A 23,178-nucleotide genomic window follows, 5' to 3' on the forward strand; every position below is an offset into this window, starting at 1 on the left:
TGCAGCCACCACCTCCCAGGTTCAAGTGATTCTCCTGCCTCAGGCCTCCTGAGTAGCTGGGATTACAGGCATCTGCCACCACGCCCAGCTAATTTTTGTATTTTTAGTAGAGACAGGGTTTCACCATGTTGACCAGGCTTGTCTTGAACTACTGACCTCACCTGCCTCGGCCTCCCAAAGTGCTGGGATTACAGACATGAGCCACTGCACCCGGCCTCTGCTTCATACCTTTCATTATCCCTCACAGTGATAAAGTCATCACACATCATGTAGTTTCTAGGAAATTACATCATACACACATTGCAGAGTGAAAGTGAAACAGGCAAATAACTTTGTGTTAGTATTATTATGAAAGTAGAAAATAGTTTTGACCTCATCGTCTGTCTCAGGACTGCTGCTCTAGACATTAAATCCTACCCTCTTCCCTTTAATTCTGTTGTACTTAATGGTAACAGGAAGAGGGAGATTCATTTCATTTTATACTTGAACCACGTAGTACAAAATGTGATTGGCTAGTTTAACATCATAAGTGGCAAATAAAGGCATATGTGAGCTTATGTATATGACTGATGTGTCCAAGGGCATTGTTCATACCATTTTAAACCAGAAATATTTTCAAGGCGTCAAGGTTTCAAGACTTGATGATGTCTTTTGGGCATACTGTGGTAGAGTGGAAAGAGCATGGGTTTTTTTGGTGAAGACCTAATTTCAGATCCCATCTTTATCATTCAAAAGCTGTATAATTCTGGTCAAGTTGCTTAAGAGGATTCTGTTTTCTCATCTGCAAAATGGGGGTTACGATTATAACATAGTCTCCCGTAGAGTTGTGAGAATCAAAGGAGGGTAGTGGGCATGGGAATGCTTGGTAAACTAGAAATTGTTATACAAATGTTAGTTAAGATGGACTTACTTTTCAGGATCTTATTGCTTACACATTAAAAAAAATCTGATTTTCCCCCTCTTCCTTCTTCCATTAGAATGAAGCCCAAACTGCCAAGGAGTTTATTAAAATCATAGAGAATGCAGAAAATGAGTATCAGGTAAGAAGATTTGGAGCTAATTTTCCTAGTTCTACTATCTTATTATTTTGCTGTTAACATATTTTGTTAGGCCTGTGTCCTTTAATATAAATATATATGCTCTTCAGTTTTACTAAATGTGGAGACTTTGCAGACCTTCCAAGTTGGCATTCTGCTTACAGTCAGGGTTTGAGGATTGCTTGGGACTGTAGCTCTCACTTAAGAAATAATATAGGTGAACTTGACCAAATTCAGAGATTGGAGAGGAGCTCACTGAAAATAATATATCCTGTCTGTCCTTCATAGGGGACTCAAGCATATCCTTTGACTATAGCATTACTTTTCTGTTCACAACCAGCTCCATTTCTGTTCAAGCAACTCATCTTCAATTATCTGTTGCAGACAGCAATTAGTGAAAACTATCAAACAATGTCAGATACCACATTCAAGGCCTTGCGCCGGCAGCTTCCAGTTACCCGCACCAAAATCGACTGGAACAAGATACTCAGCTACAAGATTGGCAAAGAAATGCAGAATGCTTAAAGGCTGAATGTAGGATTCTTCAGTATGTGGAAAGACAAGGATTCAACGTGTGGTCCTATGATAAATAAGTGATTTATAAACAAGAGTGATATTTTGCTAGGGCTTTCAAAGTTAACCGGTTTTCTAGCCTCATGAAATACTGTTGAACCTGTAGCGTTATCTTGATTCTTTTGTGTTTTCTGCCTTGTAATTTTCTGTTATTGCTATATCTACGTGTAAATCTTTTTTTTTTTTCCTCTTTTTTTTTTTTTTTTTTTTTTTTTTTTTTTTGGTTAATTCTACCACATTTAATGTTGGTGAGAGAGCGATCTACCCTAATAACATTTTACTAAAGTTTCCTAGCCATGAAGCCTGCTACTGATTTAGACAAGGTATTATGGTCATTACTTTCTACCCCTATCCTTCCAAGCACTTCTGGTACTTCAGTGGTTTTTACTGATCCACCAACACCTAAAGAGGCTATGCTACAATCTCTAGCTAAATGGAAGACACATTCATCCTTCTCCCTCTGACTGCTTTGATCATCATTTACTGCATCTCATAACTGTAATTTTCCAAAGTTTGGATTGGGACTTTTCAGGTCCTTTTTGGAGGGCAAAGGAAGTGCCAGCTTCTCTGGGGAACTTGTTTTTAAATCCAAAGACTTGAACCACATTCCCTGCACATGAACATGTTGCTTTTATCCCTTCTCTCATTGTCTCCCTCCCATCTTAGTACCATTGTAGTTATAGACATCTGCATTTTTAGAAGCATTTTACCCATTTATTTTTTTAAACATTCAAGAACTGCTGACGTACTGTGGATGTAGAGTATAAAACTTGAAAAATGCAGATGTTGAAGGAATAATAGGTATCTTGTGCTTTAATACTTTATGGCAGGATTGTACTATAAGCAAATGAATTAAACAGCTATGTAAATCATAAACAAAAACTAAAAATGAACCAAAGTGAAAAGGATAACTTCCAGGCAGTATCTTTCTATTGTAACCTGTTATTTAAGGAAATACTAGTGATTTCTTCTAAATAGGATGTAAAACTTATTTCAAATTACTCTTCCTCAGTCCTGCCTGCCAAGAACTCAAGTGTAACTGTGATAAAATAACCTTTCCCAGGTATATTGGCAGGTATGTGTGTAATCTCAGAATACACAGGTGACATAGATATGATATGACAACTGGTAATGGTGGATTCATTTACATTGTTTACACTTCTATGACCAGGCCTTAAGGGAAGGTCAGTTTTTTAAAAAACCAAGTAGTGTCTTCCTACCTATCTCCAGATACATGTCAAAAAAGAAAGGTATTTGTGCTTCCGTTTTGTTTCTGCTCAGTAATACAGTCAAGCAACAGTTTGTTTCCAGGTGACCCATTGAGCTGTGTATGCATTTTTGTTTATTTCAAATAAAATATATTTGTATTATTTGTCATTCATACTATCCATCCATACCACACTATCTTCTGTATCAGGTAGTCTAATAGAAATATACCTGTTTTGTTCTAAAATTGTCTGAGTCTCTCCTTTTTGATTCATCGCTTCAGCCTTGGTTCTCAAGGTAAGATATTCAGCTGTATTTGAGCTTATGTTGAGAATGTTTAGGGTTTCTGAAATTGGTTTCTACTTTCAACTATTATAGACTTAGTGAATATCCACAGATTTGCAAAGAACAGGTTTTTAAAGCATAAGCAATGTCTATGGATCATACTGCTCTTCACTCAAAGACTACCCATGTTTCAAAGGGAAAAATGTAGTTGTCTTCTGTACCTGTCATTCAGAAAGCAAGGCCCCAAGTATGGTTGTAGTCACTAGGCCGAAGGAGAAATGAAAGAATCCCTGCCATAAACTTGGTAATATTTCACGTTGCGTTATCTTGAAATGCTGCTTTCCTCTCCTTAGTTGGCCTAGCTACAGACTTGTGGGAGAGGCTTTTATCCTGGTTCCCAAAAGAGAACCAGAGGGAGTTTTTGTGCTTCAAGTACTCCATCCAAGGCCAGGTCAAATTCCCACCTTTTTGAGGAATATTTAGCTGCATTCCGTTCTATTTGTAATGCAAATAGATTGAAACATTCTTGCTTTTAATTTATTAACTCTCTCATCCTGCCCCTGCTATCCCATTGATTCTTTAGCTTAGACTTTTTTTAAAAAATTCTTAACCCCTTAACTATCTAAAGACCTTGGTTGGGAGGAAGTCAACCCTCCTTACCAAGTCTGGCAGACACTCCCTCTCCTCCTCCTGCCCCCTTCTCAACCTCCCTTAGTAGAATATTTGCTTGAATTGTATCTATTTTATCACCACAAGCTGCTGAAATCAGCCTGTTGTACCCCAGGGCAAAGATTTCCCAGCCATCTGGAAAAGAGTTTTTTGTGAGGCCTCCCTCCTATATTTGGGTTTGAAATGACACTGCTGAAGACTGTTTCATCTGAGCCTCAGTGGTTATTCCTCTATTGCTTGCCTAGTTCCAATGCCTGTTGTCTTTTATAATCTAAGACTTTGGTGCTGGACCCATCTAGGTTCATAGGATACTTGGCAAACTTGGCATATTCTCTTCAAACTCAAAGAATGATTAATATTTGAATGCCAACTTATGAATTTACAAGTTTCTATAAAACTACCAAGTAAACCAAATGCTTGTGACCATTGTCTCGTTTTTCAGCTACCTACTATGTGAAAAATCAAAGGAAGATTGGTAAATACAGAACAAAGCTGGATTGTCCTATAGGTTAAGTTGAGCTAACTTAAATTTCTGCTTTGAACAGATAGGGTATGTATAAATGCACGGAGTATATACAGGCTCTGAGCACAGAAACAAATCTCACATCTGACGACCAGAGGTCAGTCTCCTCACCATCTTGGTTTTGGTGGGTTTTAGTTGCTTTACTGCAACCTGTTTTATCAGCAAAGTCTTTATGGCATGTATCTTGTACTGACCTCCTGTCCTATCCTGTGACTTAGAATGCCTAACCTCCTGGGAATGCAGTCCAGTAGGTCTCAGTCTCATTTTACCCAGCCCCTGTTCAAGATGAAGTTGCTCTGGTTCAAACAGCTCTGACAATAACAATTAGAACCCTATGTGAAGTAGATTTTTCCTGATGAAACTTGTTTAGAGAAGTTCCATTGTAAACAAAGCCACATAGCATCACACTTTTACCCAAGTTTTTACTATACTGTAGCCTTTTGTGTACGTTTTAAGAACATCCAAGAGATAAACCTGACCACAGAAGAGGGGAGATTGTATCCAAGAATAATATGGATTTAGATTTGCTGGTCAGAATGGAGCCCAGGCATTCAGTTTGAGTATGGTTGATGGTAGGTTTTTGAGATGGTAAGTAACAAGGCAGTTTTGAGGAGTTCACCCTCTCTACTCTTCTGGAACCTCATCAGGACATTGAGGGAGAAACAAAGGTAAAATCTTTGGCTGTTTTTCTAGTTTCTTCCTCTACTTTGCAATGATAAGTTTCTAAGATGTTTTCCTCTGCTCTATTTTCCCTATCCCTGTAGCTTTGGTTCCCACTGACATTGCATTTCCTGTTGCTAAAGCCTGTTATTCCTGGCTTCATTTGGTTGTTGGCCTGAGAGAAGGTACAAGGGTAGCCCAGCTGGAGTATGACCTGGGTTCTGGACTTTTCTTCAATTCCTTAGATTGAGTGTGTGGCTTCCTGCTGGTAACTACTATGGAGAACAACGCTAGCTTTGATTTATTTGAAAGTGATGTATTTGATTTAAAACTTTGTCGTATAACTTAAGCTTGTCCCATTCTAGTGTGTGTGTTATTTCATTCTGCAGGAAAAAATAGATGCAAAGGTTTGTTATTGTAGCCCCACCTCCTTAAATTTGTTTATACAGTCTTCTGAAGCACACCAAGTTCTCTTCTTGGTACTGATGCTGTCACTATTAACCACTTATTATTGCCTAACAGTCCCTTATGCCCAAGATGCTAGTATTTTGATAAATATAAGAGGCCACCTTATATACTAGTAAAAATTGAAGAACAATACAGACTGGAATGCAATGAAGCGCCCAAATTTATGTGGCTCAGGGCTAAGGGTCACCAGCCTTTCCACGTAATGAAGCCGGTGTGGCAGAGAAAAGCAATGACTGTTTATCCTAGCAGAGCCCCTTGTCCCTCCCTCCCACACACGTACACACCTTTATCTCAGAGACTCTGGGTTCTTTTCCCCAAACTTCTTTGACCCTTATGCCAACTACGTGCGTCTGAAAGCCCAAGAAGGGAAAATGGGGGAGGGGGCGTGTCGCCTGCTTCCACGGGTTTATGCCCCTGGAAGGCTGGGGGAGGCGCTGGATGAGCTTTCCCAGTCCGGCTGCTGCCGACCTAGGTCCCAGTCCTGCCCTTTGCTCTCCTGCTTTTCACTGAGTCCCGAGGCTCTAGAGGGTGGGCGTGAGGGTAGCCCTAGCTGAGGCTCGTAGGTCCTCCCGGGCTGTTCAGAAGGCCCCAAGCGGTAGCCACGTTCTGATACTGGCTAGAAGCCAGGGGAGGGAGCTTGGGGTAAGGGGAGGGCCCTGAGGGAGGGGTCAGACGCTTTAGGAAAGAGTTAATGCGAAGAGGGGGAGGGGATAGGACGAAGAAACCGAAGGGAAAGCTCAGGTAAGAAAAGAACGGAGGAGAGAAGCCTTGCGGGGAGAAGGGAACCCGCAGGATCAGGGGTCAGAGTTAGGGGGCTTCCCCCCTGCTGCACCCTCATCTCAGGGCCGCCAACTTCCAGCTGCAGCGGCGACTTTCAGTTTCATTTCCACGGACCCTCCTGCCTGGGCCGCAGCCGCCGCCGCGATGCCCAGTAAGTTCAGCTGCCGGCAGCTCCGGGAGGCGGGCCAGTGTTTCGAGAGTTTCCTGGTCGTTCGGGGACTGGACATGGAGACAGATCGCGAGCGGCTGCGGACCATTTATAACCGCGACTTCAAGATCAGGTACGGGCCGGCCCACTCCCGGCCCCGAATCGCAGGCCCAGCTTGCTGCCACGACCCCTGCGCGGGGGCCACATTTCCCGCCCCGGGGCGCAGAGGGACTCAGCTCCCCCAGCGGCTCAGGCCAGTCCTGGGGCGGCGCAGACCTCCCCTCCCGCGCCTCGCCCACGCCCCACCAGCGCCGCCCGGAGCCCGCCCGTTCTGCCCGAGCTGGGCCCCTGCGCCAAGTCCCCGCGCAGAGCCTCCCGCGCTGCCCGCGCCCCAGGCGGCCGGAACCCGGGGCTGGGAGCTGGGTCCCGCGTCCACGCGCCGCTCGCGGGGTCTGAGGGACAGCGCTCGCGGTGGGGGAGGGGAGCCTCCAGAGGGGTCCCAGGCATCGCGGGAGCGCGGGGAAGAGGCTGCCTGTTGGGGGCTGCGAGCCCGGGCGCGGGCTTTACGGGGACCTCTACCACCTTGTTGAGGCGCTGCTGCCTCGGGGGTCCGCTATCTGGGAGACCTGAAGAGGCCCAGGGTAGAAGGGAGAAGCTCAGGAAGCTCTGGAAAGAAGAAAAGGGCACAAACTACGTAGGTACCAAACCTCCATTAGCACCTGTGGCTTCTCCATGGAGACTCAGGGGCAGGGCCAGCCTTCTGGAGGCTCCCTTTCACCCTGTGGCTGAAGGCTGTTTGGTCTCCTTTTCCTGTTACCACCCAAGTGAAAATCAAAGAGTCTTCTGTCAGACCACAGAATTGTGCTTCAAAAACACGTTTATCAACAGGCTGCTGCCTTGCATGGAAAACCAAGAAACAGTTTAACAAGGGTAAACGTAAAGGCTTGTACAAATAAACATAAGGTAGTGGGAATCTGGGCTTAATAACAGACCTCCCGAAAAAGACCTTGGGTTTTAACAGACCAGTGGGCCAGTATGGGTGAGATATTTCTGCTAAAACAGCTGAAGTCTAAGATTGAGCTAATAAAAGTGTGATTTGGGGTCGGGGGGAGAGGGTAGAGACTCTCTATATTGGTCAAATCGTGTCTGGAATATCGTTTTCATTAATGGATATCACATTTTGAGAGGGATATTAACAGGCTTGAACAACATCTGAGAAGGGGCAAAGATGATGAGGCCCTATTTTATGTCACCATGCTGGACACTATGGGGACTCTTAAGATGAAAAACACAGTCCCCGAGGAGCATCAGAAGCTATGATGTGCATGCAATATACATGTACACAATATACGATAGTACATGGTAAATGGAGGATTATACTAGGGATGATAAGAAAAATGCTGGAGGAAAGAGCGAGCATTTGCGTCACATGGTATCAGCCCTTCAGGTATGTGAATTCACCTACTCCGCAGAGTACAACATGGCTGTGAAACAAGTCACCTACTTCTTTTGGCTCTGTTAAGGAAAAAGTAATTGGTTAAAGCAGTAAGGAAGACTTGACTCAAGGCTATGGTAATAGGGCTATTGCAATAGGGAAGAGAGTTGGAGCTCAATTCCGAATACAGCAAAGACAGCTGGGGATTTATGACCAGTGAACAGAGTAAGGGGATCAATATATAGAAAATTACTAAGAGGAGCCATAAAGACTGGGAGGATTTTTGCTCACCTGACCTAACAAGACTCTTGTGAAAGGCAGACCAAGGACTTGTACATCCAAGGCGGGAATGAGGAACTTTATCAGATATCAAGCATGGTCATGCATCAAGGATGAGGAGTCTCACTAAAATGACTTCAGATTCTTGCTAAAACTGAACTAGATGGGCCTAAGACTGAAGGGTTTGGGGAGGCAAGGTCAAGGGCTAGTCAAAAAGAGGGCTCAAGGGAGCCTAACAAAAGTTGGATCAAGGAGAGTCTTTGTCAGCTCCAAACCAAAGGTACATAGTTTGTTTTAGTACCGGGGAAAAACTAGTTGTGTTGGATTACATACAGAAAGCCAGATATATTGTATATTATGGGTGAACGTAGGCGTTTTCAAAAGTAATTTTTACTGTATGCACTTGTGTTTATGCAGATAAGATACCACTCCTCTGTAATCATTAGGGGATGTGATGGAGAAGGTGGCATTGACCTTGGCCTTGAAAGAGATAAAATTTTAGTACATGGAGGGAGGAGGAAAGGCCTTCTATGTGGGTTCATATTCTATCCTGAGACCCAGTGAAAGAAACAGAAATATTTGCCTCAAAAATAGAAAAATCAGACAGAACAAGGTAACTATCCTTGACTATTTTGGACTGTTAAGATGGAGAGGATTGCACTGCTGTGTCCCTCCAGAAGGCAGAAGTGGGTTTCATCAACTGTCCCCACTCTGTGCCCTCACCATGTTGGGGAAATATATGTTCAGATTAAATAACTTGCCTACACATCCTTTAAAAAGCCAGGCTGGAATGCTGTGAAGTCAACCTTCATTTCCTAGTAGGAATTACTTGCTTTTTCTCTGGGCTCTCATGGCTCATTCTTTACACCTTGGGTATAGCCTCGTATTATGGCCACGTTACACTCTGCTTTATGGCACGTGGCCATCTCCTCCTGGTACCAATTCAGTGTAATATACTAAAGCCAGTGTAATATGCTAGCCACGCAAATGCTAGCTCCTCTACCTCTAGTTAGGTTTACATATATCTTCAGTCCCCAGCATAGAGCTTTGCATGTAGTAGATGCTTAATAAATGCTTGCAGAATCTAATTGAACTAGCAACTAGAGTTAACTAACAAGAGAATGGGCCATATAGCAGGGGGTATAGCAAATCACACTCTTTAGGAATTCTAGGAGATTCCTATACTGGAAGGGGATAGGTCTCTCCAGCTAGGTTATTTTATGATGTTATAAAGTGCTCTGCTCTGAACTCTTGCCTTTTCCCACCTACCTTTATTCATTTAGCAAGTATATTTAATGAGGCTCTACTATGTGCCTGTGCCTTGGTCCTTACCTCCAAAGAACATAATCTAGTAGAGAGCAGCAGATATGTGTAGACAAACAAATGCAATACAGTAGTATAGGTGCTAGTAATGGTGTTCAGATAGCCCTGCCATTTAGTGGTTGCATTTAACTTCGAACAACTCTCTAAATCTTCCATTTCGCCAACTGTAAGAGTATGGAAAATAATACATTTTTCTCGGGGTTGTGAGAGACCAAAATGAGCTGTCCTAGGCAAAGCATTTGCATGGCTACCATATTACACTGGCTTTGTACATGGTACCCCTCATTAGTGCAATGATGATTAGGAGTCCATTGTATGGGGTAAGGACTGATGTCACGAAAGGTTTCTGAGAGAAGATGATTCTTGCTTTGGACAGGAGACTCATTCTTCTACTGGCTGAGTGCTTCCTATGAAGCTGAGTGTACTGGCTGAGTGCTTCCTATGAATGGCAAAGCAAAAGTGAGTTGCTAGAAAAACACAAAAGGAATCCAACTGACTAAGGAAGGAGGCAGCAGTTAGATAATTATTTAATTGTGGTTGTGATGAGTGCTCGTACGGAAAAGTCCAGGATGCATTGAGAGTATATAATTTGGAGATCTGACCTAGTCTAGCAACCTAGACTAGATCAAGAAACCTAGGCAGAGGTTTCTTGGGGAAAGTGATATTTGAGCAGAATCTTGAAGGATTAATGAGACTTAGAAGATGTAAAGGACAAGGGGAGAGTGTACAGACAGAAGGAACAGCACCTTCAAAGGCTTGGGATGACCTCAGAAGAACGAGAGGCCAGCAGGGCCCTGGGTAGGCATTGTGAGGTGTTTTGTTTTGTCTTTAATCTTAACGGAAATAGGAAAACACAGAAAATTTCAAAGTAAGAGGCTGACATAATCAGATTTAGAAAGATCATTGTGGCTTCTGGCATGGAGTGTGGCTTGGTGGTTGGACCTCTACCCACCGTAAAAAACACATTTTACTTTGGGACCTGGTATACACAACCTTCACAAAACAATGCCTGCCCTTGAAACAATACATAGTTTCACTCCCTGCTCTCTGATATTTTTTGTTCTATTTTATTTCAGTTTTATAAAAATCCTGGCTTTGAACCGCTCATGAGAATTGGAATCCACAGTCTGTAGATTATGAAACTAGATGTCTCTTTAAGATCACTTCCAAATCTGATCATATGTTTTGAAATACAGTTCCTCTAGCTTTTGGCCTTTCCTGAACTGGGTCTAAAAAGATTAGCCATTGTTCACCTAACAAACAGAAGGGACGGCCTAAGGCAGGGCAGTGCAGGCTAAGGATGTCCACAGCGCAGAAGTCTGCAGAGGGGCACAGTGATACAAGCAGTTGGGAATGGCTGAAATAAGGATGGATTGACAAGACAGCAAGTGTGGGTGATGATGTGTACCTCAATTTCTTTTTCTCTAAAATGGGATGATAATAATTACTACCTTAAAGGGTTGTTTTGAGGATTGAATGAGATAATGCATTCAGGAAATGTTTTCTGTTGATGTTACTGTATTTGCATTATCGTTGTTACTGTGGAGGATCTTGAAGGTGCCATGTAAAAGACTTAATTTTGTGGACTATGGAGTTGTAAATTGGGGGAACAAGATCAGATTTGTGTTTGATGACAATTCTGCAGATATAGGCGGTGGCCTAGGGTAGCGGTATGAAGCCAAAGGTAGGGAGAACGGTTAATTGGGTCCTAGGAAATTGAGCAAAGGGTATATAATCAGGCAGCTCACAAAAGAAATACAAATGACTAATAGAAGAAGGACAGATCCTTGACTATATTGGTGATCAGAGAAATGCACAGGTAAAAAAGATAATATTTTTCGTAATCAAATTGTCAAAAATTTAAAACATTGAACGTTTCTGATGTTAGAGCCTTGGGAAAGGGGCATTTTCAAACTCTTGTTAGTGAAAACATAAATTTATACAACCTGTTTAAAGGACAATTTGGCAGAACTTATCAAAGTTGTAAAGGTTCATTCTCTTTGACCCAGGAGTTCTACTTTAAGGAATTTATCCCATTAGACTTGCCTACAAGTACAAGGGTTTGTGTGCAAGGATAATTATTGTAACATTTGGAGTAGCCAGAAATTTCAGGGAGCTTGTCTATCACTAGAGAAAAAAACACACCATGATGCATTCATACGTGCTATCTTTTGTAGCCATTCCAAAGGGCATGGTGGCTCTGTAAAGCATTGTTACGGGAGAACATCCATGGTGATGAAAACGCCTGCTGCAGAATAGTATATGTAGCATATATGATCTCATTATTGTGTTTTATATGCATAGAAAAAAGTCAGGAAAAACATACATCAAATAGCAGGTTTAATTAATTGTTCCTAATTAAGCAAGTAGTTGGGAGCAAGGGAATTAAGGGCTTTAATGTTTTATGTTAGATACTTGTTTAAATGTTTTAAAAATACTTTTGGTGACCACCTTTTCATTTATCTTTTTTTTTTTTTTTTTTTTTAAATCTCTCTCTGTCCCTTAGGCTGGAGTGCAGTGTAATGATCTCAGCTCACTGCAACCTCCGCCTCCTGGGTTCAAGCAATTCTCCTGCCTCAGCCTCCCAAGTAGCTGGGATTGCAGGCATGAACCACCATGTCTGGCTAATTTTTGTATTTTTGGTAGAGATGGGGTTTCACCATATTGGTCAGGCTTGTCTTAAATTCCTAACCTCAGGTGATCCATCTACCTTGGCCTCCCAAAGTGCTGGGATTACAGGCGTGAGCTACTGCACGTGGCTCATTTATCACTTTATGCGGGCATGCTTATATCACACCTACATAAGTTTACACACGTGGGATCATTATCACATATCATTTTTATTGTGGACCCCTCCCCTTATGGGCATCCCACCTCTGTTTCCACATTCTGCCCTATACTCAGGTAACTCTTGATATCAATCAGGGTATTTTTTTAGTCATTGTTTTATTTAAAAAGAATCATGTTTGGCCGGGCTCAGTGGGTCAAACCTGTAATCCCAGCACTTTGGGAGGCCAAGGCGGGTGGATCACCAGAGGTCAGGAGTTTGAAACCAGCCTGGCCAACATGGAGAAACCCCGTCTCTACTAAAAATACAAAAAATTAGCTGGGCATGGTTGCAGGCGCCTGTAATCCCAGCTACTCGGAAGGCTGAGGCAGGAGAATTGCTTGAACCCCGGAGGCAGAGGTTGCAGTGAGCCAAGATGGCGCCATTGCACTCTAGCCTGGGTGACAGACCAAGATTCTTTCAAAAGAATCATGTTATTCACATCATCCATGTCCTACTCTCTCAACTACATGATGGGAATCACTCCTAGGCATCTGGCATGGACCTCTAATGCATTGTTGGGACTTTTCCCCCAATATTTTGCTGTAATAAATTTTAAACATAAAGAAAAGTTGAAATGATTGTACAGTGAACATCCACATACCCTTACCTAGAATTCTTTTAACATTTTGCACGTATCTGCCCATAGATCCATCCCTCTGTTTATTTAGCAAGTCATCTTAATTTTCCTGATGCATTTCAGAATGTTACAGACATCAGTGTACTTTGCTCCAACAAATTACTATTATTAATTATTCAGCGTGATTATTATCAGCTAGAGTTCAAAATTTATGTTATGTTTACCTAGAAATGAAAAAAAAAATTGTTTATGGGTTTGTTTGTTTGTTTGTTTGTTTTTTTAGACAGAGTTTTGCTCTTATTGCCCAGGCTGGAGCACAATGGCGCAATCTTGGCTCACTGCAACCTCTGCCTCCCAGGTTCAAGCAGTTCTCCTGCCTCAGCCTCCCAAGTAGCTGGGACTACAGGCATGCACCACCATGCCCAGCTAATTTTTTTTGTATTTAGTAGAGACGGGGTTTCACCATGTTGGTCAGGCTTGTCTCGAACTGCTGACCTCGGGTGATCTACCTGCCTTGGCCTCCCAAAGTGCTGGGATTACAGGCGTGAGCCACCGCGCCCGGCTATGGGTTTTTTTTGTTGTTGTTGCTGCTGTTGTTGTTGTTGTTTGGGTTTTGGTTTTTTGTTTTTTTAAGTCAGGGTCTTGTTCTGTTGTCAAGACTGGAATACAGTGGCATGATCACAGCTCACTGCAGCCTCAACCTCCCAGACTCAGGCTATCCTCCCACCTCAGCCTCCTGAGTAGCTGGGACCATAGGCGTGTGCCACTATGCCCAGCTAATTTTTCATTTTTTGTGGAGATGGGGTCTCTCTATATTGTGCAGGGTGGTCTCAAACTTTTGGGATTACAGGTATGAGCCACTGTGCCCGGCCTTTAAGCAAAATTTGCAAATAGCAAAATGTTCAAATTGTAAGTGTACTGTTCTGTGAGGTTTAACAAATGCATATATCTGTGTGCAAGCCCCTGTTGAGGTACAGAACATCACATTACTCCAGAAAGGTCCCTCCTGCCCTTTCCTAGTCAGTCCTCACTCTTACTCACCCAGAAGCAACCACTGCTCTGATTTTTTTCGTGGTAGTACCTGTTCTAGAACTTCATTTAATGGAATCATATAGTATGTACTGTTGTATAAGGCAGCTTTCACTTAGCTTAATGTTTTTGAGATTCATCCACAATGTATCAGTAGTTTCTTTTTTAGCACTTAGTGGTATTCCATTGTATGAATCCAAATCGCAGTTTGTATATTTATTCCCCTGTTTATGGACAGTGTTTTTAGTTTCGGGATCTTCTGAATGAAGCTGCTAGGAACAACTTTTTTTTTTTTTTTTTTTTTTTTTGAGACAGAGTCTTGCTCTGTTGCCCAGGCTAGAGTGCAATGGCACAATCTTGGCTTACTGCAACCTGCGCCTCCCAGGTTCAAGTGATTCTCCTGCCTCAGCCTCCTGAGTAGCTGGGATTACAGGTGCCTGCCACAACACTTGGCTAATTTTTTTGTATTTTTAATAGAGACGGGGTTTCACTGTGTTTGCCAGGCTGGTCTCGAACTCCTGACCTCAAGTGATCTGCCTACCTTGGCTTCCCAAAGTGCTGGGATTACAGGTGTGAGCCTCCGTGCCCAGCCAGGAACATCTTATACAAGTCATTTTGTGGACTTACATTTTAATTTCTCTTGGGGAATGTATCTAGGAGTGGAATTTTTGGGTCATAGGATAGGCATATGTTTAGTTTCACAAAGAACTATTAGACCTTTTCTTAAAGTGCTTAAACCATTTTACAGACCAGCAAACGAATGCATGAGAGTTTTGGTTGTTCTATTTTTTGTTTTTTTGAGACAGAATCTAATTTTGTCACCCAGGATGGAGTGCAGTGGCACAATCGTGGCAGACTGCAGCCTCATGCCCAGCTAATTTCTTAAATTTTTTTGTAGAAACAGGGTCTTGCTATGTTGCCCAGGGTGGTCTTGAACTTCTCAGTTTAAGTGATCCTCCTACCTCAGCCTCCCAAAGTGCTAGGATTACAGGCAATGACCCCATGTGCCTGGCCTGGTTGTTTGGTATCCTTACCAGTATTTGGTATTGTCAGCCTTTTAAATGTTAGCCATTTGAGTGGGTGTGATACATCTTTTCAATGACTGCATAATATCCCATGGTATGAGTGCTTACGATTTGTTCACCTATCACTCTGTTGATGGGCATTTGTTTAATTTTCAATTCTTGACCACTGTGAGTGATTCTGCAGTAAGTATCCTTGCACATATGTCTTTATACATTGGTACTTTCTTCCCATGGGACACATTTCAGGAACAGGGTTACTGGGTTTTGTGGGGTTTTATCTTTTAAATTTAAATTTTTTTTATTTTATTTTTTGAGTCAGGGTCTTGCTCTGTTGCCCAGGCTGGAGTGGAGTTCTGCAAAAATAACTCTGCATAACCTCAAAGGCCTGGGCTCAAGCAGTCCTCCCACCTCAGCCTCCTGAGTAGCTGGGGCTACAGGGGCGTGCCACCACACCTGGCTAATTTTTTTAAAAATTTTTTCTAGAGACAGGGACCTGCTATGTTTCTCAGGCTGATCTTAAACTCCTGGGCTCAAGTGACCCTCCCACCTCAGCCTCCTAAAGTGCTAGGATTAGAGGCATGAGCCACCATGCCCAGTCCCTGGGATTTTTTTTCTTTTTTTTTTTTTAAGATAGAGTTTCATTCTTGTTGCCCAGGCTGGAGTGCAATGGCGCGATCTTGGCTCACTGCAACCTCCGCCTCCTGAATTCAAGCAATTCTCCTGCCTCAGCCTCCCGAGTAGCTGGGATTACAGGCACCCGCCACCACGCCCAGCTAATTTTTTCTATTTTTAGTAGACATGGGGTTTCTCCATGTTGGTCAGGCTGGTCTCAAACTCCTGACCTCAGGTGATCCACCTGCCTCAGCCTCCCAAAGTGCTGGGATTATAGGCGTGAACCACCGCGCCCGGACAGTCTCTGGGTTTTAAAGTACACCTGTATTTTAAATATTTGTAGATGTTGCCAGATTGTTTTCCCAAAAGATGGCAATACTTGACTCTTCTGCTAGTAATTTATGAGTTCACTTTTCCACATACCCATTGTAGCCATCATTTTTGTCATATTTCCACATACCCATCATTTTTGTCAGTCTAATGGGAATAAAATGATATCTCATTTATACTTTAATTTGCATTTCTCTACATTTGGAGCAGTCTTTCATACTCTTTTGGCCATCTGTATCAGTTCTTTTAATTGAATATTCAATTTTTCTGTTGAATTGTTCATCTTGTCAATTTGTAAGAAAATTTATGTATTATAAAAATTAGCCCTTTGCCTGTCATCTGCATAAGTATTTATCTGTTAAATTTGTTTATATTACCTTTTGCCAGACAAAATATTTTTTAGTAGTCAAAAATGTTTGTTTTCTTTTTTAGAGACAGGGTTACCCAAGCTCTGTTAACCAAGCTGTAGTGCAGTGGCGTGATCACAGCTCACTGCAGCCTTGATCTCCTGGGCTCAAGTGATCCTTCTGCCTCAGCCTTCCGAGTAGCTGGGACTACAGGCGAGCACCACCATGCCTGGGTTTGCTTTTTTTTTTTTCACTGTATTGCCCAGGCTGGTCTCAAACTACTGGGTTCAAATGGTCCTCCCACCTCAGCTTCCCAAAGTGTTGGGATTACAAGCATGAGCCACCACACTTGACTTTGTTTTATTTTATAGCTGCAGGTTTCCAGTCTTGGTTAGAAAGTTTTTCTCAGAAATATAGGGGATTACAGCCGGGCACAGTAGTTCACACCTGTAATCCCAGCACTTTGGGAGGCCGAGGCAGGCAGATCATGAGGTCAAGAGATTGAGAACATCCTGGCTAATGTGGTGAAACCCCGTCTCTACTAAAAATACAAAAATTACCTGGGAGTGGTGGCATGCACCTGTAGTCCCAGCTACTCGGGAGGCTGAGGCAGGAGACTTGCTTGAACCTGGGAGGTGGAGGTTGCAGTGAGCCGAGATCGCACCGCTGCGCTCCAGCCAGGCAACAGAGCGAGACTCCATCTCAAAAAAAATAAATAAATAAATATAGGGGATTACATGTATAATACAAGGATTGGGGCTTTTTTTTGACAAAAATATAATAAGTTTGTGATTTTTAAAAAATAATTTTTGAATGACTGTCACCTAGACCAATGTTATGTGAATTTGGGTAGTAGTAAGAGACATAGAGAATAATTTGAGAAATATTTAGGGACAGCTTCCGCAGTAGAATTTGAAAAATTTGCAGAGATGAGTTCTGTCTGCCCTTGTGCCATGCAGGTTTCCAAAAATAGAAGGTTTCAGGTTAAAATTTTGATTTTGTCTTTTCTTGAAAGTCAGATCTGGCCATCTGGGGCCTGCATTCCCTACTGGCCCGGTTCGGAGATGAGCAGTTACCCCCTTCAGACAGGGCATGCACTTCCTAGTTTGTTCAGTCCCCACAAAGCCCTCTTTCTGCCCAGCATTGATCTGGGAGCCTGGAGCCACTTTTCTTGGAGGCTGCACTGTTGTTTTCTTAGCGTTGTGAGGGATATGCATGCAGTATTCTTACACTAGTGACTCAAAAATGGGACTGAACAGGTGTCCGAGAGGGCTGCAAGGATTGATACCTGTGGAGGGTAGCTGCTGTAGGCATTAGTTTGTGCCTCACTCCGTGGGACTTTGATGGACTCTAAGAGGCCCTTGTGAAAGTTACTGATGATCTCCTGATTTCAGTCCCTGTATTACTGGACCCTTCAGCAGCTTTTGATCCTGATACCTGATTTTGAGACTTTGCTGATTCTCCTTTCTCCCTTGAGGGTTTCTTGTTTTTCCTTCTTCCCCGGGTTGTCCTAGTAGCTGCTCTCGACTACTCACACTCCCTGGGGAGATTCCTACGCTTCCTTGATTATAACCACTACCTGAGGACTCCCTAATACTAGGCTGACTTTGGCCTGAGTTCTCAGCTTCTGACTCGTGGAGCTGGTTGCCTCTGGACCACAGGAATCTCAAAAGCAGCATATCCAAATCCAAGTGTCATGGTCAGTCCCTCCAATCCCTCCTCCTCTTGTCTTACATCCTATCTCAGAGATAGTCCTAGAAGCCAGGCCATTGATTTGGGGATCCTAGACTCCCCCCTCTTCCCAGCCTTCATTCCCCCTTCTGTCAGTCACCAAATTCTGCTAATTTTACATTCTAAGTATTAGCAAATCTTGCCGCTCTCCTTCTATCTCTACCCACTGCCTTGCTCAGGCCTTTGTTATCTTTTAACTGGACAGTTGCAAGGGCCTTCTTCTAACTGGTCTCCCTGCCTACAGTCTTGCCTCCAGCAAATCCATCCTCCAATCCTGATGCCAGAGTGATCTGAAATGCAAATATGATCTTGCCACTCCCCTGCTTAAAACCCACCAACCGCAGTGGTTCTGTAACCACAGTGTAGCCTCTGACGTGGGCTGAAAGTAAGTTGTTACTACTCCTACTACTACTGCTACTATTAGTACTACTATTTCTACTAATATAAATACTAATAATAGTAGCTAACATTTACTGAGCATTTTCTATTATGCTTTCGAATGATTTATTACCTTTTTAAAACAAATCATAGCCAATTCAATGTTTTCCAAATTGTACCGGTCTCATTTGCTTGGGGTGAAGGAGAGGGGCAGAGTTACAGGCAGGGGGCACCTGAAAAATATTCATAACCATAAATGATCTTATCATATACCCTAGTGAGTGACCATGACGATTTAGCCTTAAGAGTTAAATAGGGATTACCGTAGTTCTCATAAACAAGATTTGCTTTTAAGGGAGGGTGTCAGTCATCTAGATCTTGAATATGTCCCTGAAGTATGTGGCACGTGGGAATGTCCTCAGGCTCCTGGGTATCAGTAGAGCGGGAAAAAGGACTGCAGACATTCAGGGTCAAGTCCAGGCTTGGCCTGGTGTGCAAAACTGTCTATGATCTGGTCCCTGCCCACCTCTGCTCCTCCTGCCACTCCCTTCCTTATGCATTTCACTCTAGCACAATGAAACTGTATGTGATACTAATCATGGCTCACCCTTACTGAGGTCTCCTATGTGCCAAGCACTGGGCTAAGTGGTTCTCTGCCGTGTCAAAATCTCGTGTAAACCTCACAGCAACCCTACGAGGTAAGTCTCGCTTTCCTCCAATTTTATAGAGGAGGAAAGCGAGGCTCTGAGAGGTGAGGTCACCTGAGCTGACCTGGCTAGAGTTGTCAAGTGGGCAGCCCCCCTCCGCCCCTCTCAGCACATGTTCTTGCGTACCCCTCACATCTGCTCACACTTCACGCTCCCTCTTGTGCCCAGGTAATGCCCACTCATCCTCAGGACTCAGTTCTTATGCTGCCTCCTGGGAAAGCCTTCATGGATACCTCCTCTGCCCCCAGACTGGGCTCGGTGTCCCTCTGTGGCACCGAGCCCCTCTGTGGCCGATGAGCTGCCCTCCAAGCACCACGCTGGAATGTATGTGTTCAGTCTGTGTGCGCCTCGAGGCAGGCACTGAGTTTCTTGCATCTTTGAATCCCCAGCATCCAGCACAGTGTCTGGCACATAACGGGCCTCTGTAAGTGTTTGTTGAATTGACTGAACTGAACTCCAGGCACTGAGCCTTGAGGTTATTGTCCTTCTGACCAGTTTTCCCTGTCTTCACCTTCTCTAGGCACAAAGCCAGGCTATTTGATCTCTGGAGAAGGATCCTTTCCCTTCCTGCTTGGGGTCCACCTGCACCCTATGACTTCGGGTGGAAACTGCTGTCTGATCAGCCACCTTGCCCACACACTTGGACATCTGTACTGTCTCTGATCCCTTCTCTCCTCACCAACAGGCTGGACCCCACTTCCACCCCTCTGAATCAAATCATTCCGCTTCCCCTTAGCCTCAGCTCTTTCTTCTGGGTTGTTTGTATTTTCTTCTCTGTCCCAAACAGTTTCCCCCACAAAAAGAACTTTATGCCTTTCTCTGTCTTCCCTTAGTCCTTCCAGTCAGCAGCCTGTGATTGGGCTTTTCCCCTCAGAAACGAACAATCCAGAACCCACTGTTTAAAACAACTGTATTTTGCCTTGGGAAGTCCCATTTGCCTTCCCTGAAAACATTAAACATTCCTCCGATCCCCAGCCTGAGTCTCTCTGTCTCTGGGCCCCATCCTGCTCCACAGCAGGGCTGGTGCGTCCAGCACAGAGTGACCCTCCAGTGCCCTTCCCCACCCGCCGCCCTGCCTCCCGCAAGCCCTGCCTTCCCTCATTTCCCAGTCTCCTCTGCTTCTGGCAGCTTTGGGACCCCCGCCCCTGGCTTCTCCTCCATGCTGTATGGAATGAAGATTGCAAATCTGGCCTACGTCACCAAGACTCGGGTCAGGTTCTTCAGACTCGACCGCTGGGCCGACGTGCGGTTCCCAGAAAAGAGGAGAATGAAGCTGGGGTCAGATATCAGCAAACACCACAAGTCACTGCTAGCCAAGATCTTTTATGACAGGTGTGTGTATGTTGTGTGTTGTGTGTACAGGGAGGCCCGCAGGGTGTGAAGGAAGGGGGCTGTCTGTGTGAGGAAAGAGTGAGTTACACAAGTGGGAGTAAGTCCCCCTCCTTTAGAGAATGGGGGAAGGGCAGGGGACTGGTCTGCTGGGAGGGGGTGAGTTTCCCAAGCACAGCTGGCACTTTGCCTGCCTCCCAAGCCTAAAGCTTTCCCCAGGGTAACTCCCAGTGAGACCGCTCCCACCCAGCCCCACCTTGACTCCCGTTCTGCCCAGGGCTGAGTATCTTCACGGGAAACATGGAGTGGATGTGGAAGTCCAGGGGCCCCATGAAGCCCGAGATGGGCAGCTCCTTATCCGCCTGGATTTGAACCGCAAAGAGGTGCTGACCCTGAGGCTTCGGAATGGCGGAACCCAGTCTGTTACCCTCACTCACCTCTTCCCACTTTGCCGGACACCCCAGTTTGCTTTCTACAATGAAGACCAGGAGTTGCCCTGTCCACTGGGCCCTGGTGAGTGGGTTTCCAAAGGAAAGAGCTGGTGGACAGGGGCTTGCCCCAGGCAGTGCTGGTGCTTTGGGAAGCACACTGTCACTGTCCAGTGGACTCTTGCCTTGGGATGGGGCTTCCTGGGAGAGTGTCCAGGATAAGGATATGGGTGGGAGGGTCCCTGCCCTACCCCTATTCACTCATCCATCCTCCTCCAGGTGAATGCTATGAACTCCATGTCCATTGTAAGACCAGCTTTGTGGGCTACTTCCCAGCCACCGTGCTCTGGGAGCTGCTGGGACCTGGGGAGTCGGGTTCGGAAGGAGCCGGCACATTCTACATTGCCCGCTTCTTGGCTGCCGTCGCCCACAGCCCCCTGGCTGCACAGCTGAAGCCCATGACTCCCTTCAAGCGGACCCGGATCACTGGAAACCCTGTGGTGACCAATCGGATAGAGGAAGGAGAGAGACCTGACCGGTAACTCCTCGCTCCAACTCAGCCTTTGCTGGGCTCGTATCTCAACCACATAGGCTAGGGCTTTGGGAGGAGCACAGAACTGGGAGCCAGAGCCCCTTTTCCTGCAGGCTCTTCACTCTTCTGGGTCTGAGAGAATTTTTCTGTCAAGGAAGAAAGTTGCAGATGAACTGCAGATCTGAGGACAGAGTGAAAAAAATTTTAGGCATTGTCCCTGTGTGATGGATTATCAGGCAGATCATTGTAGACATCTCTGGGTTTTTTGTTTTGTTTTTTGTTTTTGTTTTGAGATGGAGTCTTGCTCTGTCGCCCAGACTGGAGTGCAGTGGTGTGATCTCAGCTCACTGCAACCTCCGCCTCCTGGGCTCAAGCAATTCTTTCCTGCCTCAGCCTCCTAAGTAACTGGGATTACAGGGATGCACCACCACACCCGGCTAATTTTTGTATTTTTAGTAGAGATGGGGTTTCACCATGTTGGCCAGGCTGGTCTCGAACTCCTGACCTCAAGTGATCCGCCCGTCTCGGCCTCCCAAAGTGCTGGGATTAAAGGCGTGAGCCACTGTGCCCAGCCAACATCTCTGTTTTTTTAAACAGCTTTATTGAGATAATTCACATACCATATGATTCACCCATTTAAATTACAGTTCAGTAATTGTTTTAGTATATTCACAAATATGTGAGACCATCACCACCATTGGTTTTAGAACATTTCATTACCCCAAAAAGCTATCACCCTTTTATCCTCCACCACTTCATTCAGCCCTAAGAAACTGCTCATCTACTTCCTGTCTCCGTAGATTTCTCTGTGCTGGACACTTCATGTGGATGGAAGCAAAGGATATGTGTAGACATCTCTTTTTGTTTTTTCTAGATGTTCACAAAATACTGAGTTATAAAAGCAAACTAGTTGGGCGCAGTGGCTCATACCTGTAATCCCAGTATTTTGGGAGGCTGAGGCGGGCCGATCACTTGAGGTCAAGAGTTCGAGATCAGCCTGGCCAACATGGCGAAACCCCATTTCTATTAAAAATACAAAAAAATAGCCGGGTGTGGTGGCACATACCTATAGTCCCAGCTACTCTGCTCAGGGGGCTGAGGCAGGAGAATCGCTTGAACCCGGGAAGTGGAGGTTGCAGTGAGCCGAGATCGCGCCATTGCACTCCAGCCTGGGCAACAGAGTGAGACTCCATCTCGAAAAAAAAAAAAAAAGCAAACTATGTAATAGGACCTTCACAGACCATTGTGCTCTTTTTGTTGACTATATAACAGAAATTTACAGGGAAGAAACTCTGGAAGTTAACATTGGTTATTCCTGGATGGTAAGAATGATATTTATTTATTACCTATTACCTGATTTTTTTCTCTAATGAACATGTATTACTTATATAATAAAGGTTTCCAAGTATGGCGCTTTCCAAAAATGAGAATAGTCCAACCTTGGAGCGAGGCTGCCGACTTCCTTTCAGCAGTAGGACTGCAGGAGGGCTTTGTGCATCCACCTGAGAGGGGCATTCTCAGGGTCTTGGAGGGTGAGGGGTTTTCAGTGTTTTCTTCCCTCAATTCTGCAGCGCAAAGGGCTATGACCTGGAGTTAAGTATGGCGCTGGGGACATACTACCCACCTCCCCGCCTCAGGCAGCTGCTCCCCATGCTTCTTCAGGGAACAAGTATCTTCACTGCCCCTAAGGAGATCGCTGAGATCAAGTAAGTACTACCCCTCTGCACTCCACACTCTCCCCTGTCTTTTCCCTACTGGCTTCTTTGCATTGCCATGGCACGTCTGTCCTCAGCCTCTCGGGCTGTATTCATTCATTCCCTTGCTGAGCACGCACCATAAACCAAGCACCATTCAAGGTGAACCAGTCAAATGAAGGCCTGGCTCATTTAATTGGGGACAATGAGCATTTTTGTTACCATTTCATGGAGTGATGAGTG

At 44.5% G+C, this 23,178-nt stretch overlaps 3 protein-coding genes across 9 annotated transcripts in view; 2 read left to right on the forward strand and 1 right to left on the reverse strand.

The window, feature by feature from the left end:
* The window catches only part of CAPZA1 (capping actin protein of muscle Z-line subunit alpha 1), a 48,386-nt gene extending 45,323 nt beyond the window's left edge, over nt 1-3,063 (forward strand). Inside the window, exons 9-10 of the mRNA XM_050747598.1 lie at nt 978-1,040; nt 1,422-3,063. Coding sequence (XP_050603555.1) covers nt 978-1,040; nt 1,422-1,562 — 204 coding nt within the window. The 3' untranslated portion in view covers nt 1,563-3,063. The remainder of the gene's footprint in view (nt 1-977; nt 1,041-1,421) is intronic.
* ST7L (suppression of tumorigenicity 7 like) overlaps nt 1-23,178 on the reverse strand; it is an 843,199-nt gene that overhangs the window by 143,000 nt on the left and 677,021 nt on the right. The gene's annotated exons all lie outside the window — the stretch shown is intronic.
* The window catches only part of MOV10 (Mov10 RISC complex RNA helicase), a 28,820-nt gene continuing 8,793 nt past the window's right edge, over nt 3,152-23,178 (forward strand). The window contains exons 1-6 of one of the 6 annotated variants that reach the window (XM_050747256.1): nt 3,152-6,162; nt 6,281-6,482; nt 20,081-20,284; nt 20,559-20,794; nt 20,989-21,247; nt 22,813-22,947. In XM_050747256.1, coding sequence (XP_050603213.1) covers nt 6,346-6,482; nt 20,081-20,284; nt 20,559-20,794; nt 20,989-21,247; nt 22,813-22,947 — 971 coding nt within the window. In that variant the 5' untranslated portion in view covers nt 3,152-6,162; nt 6,281-6,345. Of the gene's footprint in view, nt 6,483-18,111; nt 18,253-18,353; nt 19,377-19,472; nt 20,285-20,558; nt 20,795-20,988; nt 21,248-22,812; nt 22,948-23,178 lie in introns of those variants that run through there. The other 5 variants (XM_050747293.1, XM_050747273.1, XM_050747264.1 and 2 more) reach the window with 5 other exon arrangements.

The sequence above is a fragment of the Macaca thibetana genome, chromosome 1, assembly GCF_024542745.1.
Source record: "Macaca thibetana thibetana isolate TM-01 chromosome 1, ASM2454274v1, whole genome shotgun sequence".
NCBI classification, from domain to species: Eukaryota; Metazoa; Chordata; class Mammalia; order Primates; family Cercopithecidae; genus Macaca; species Macaca thibetana.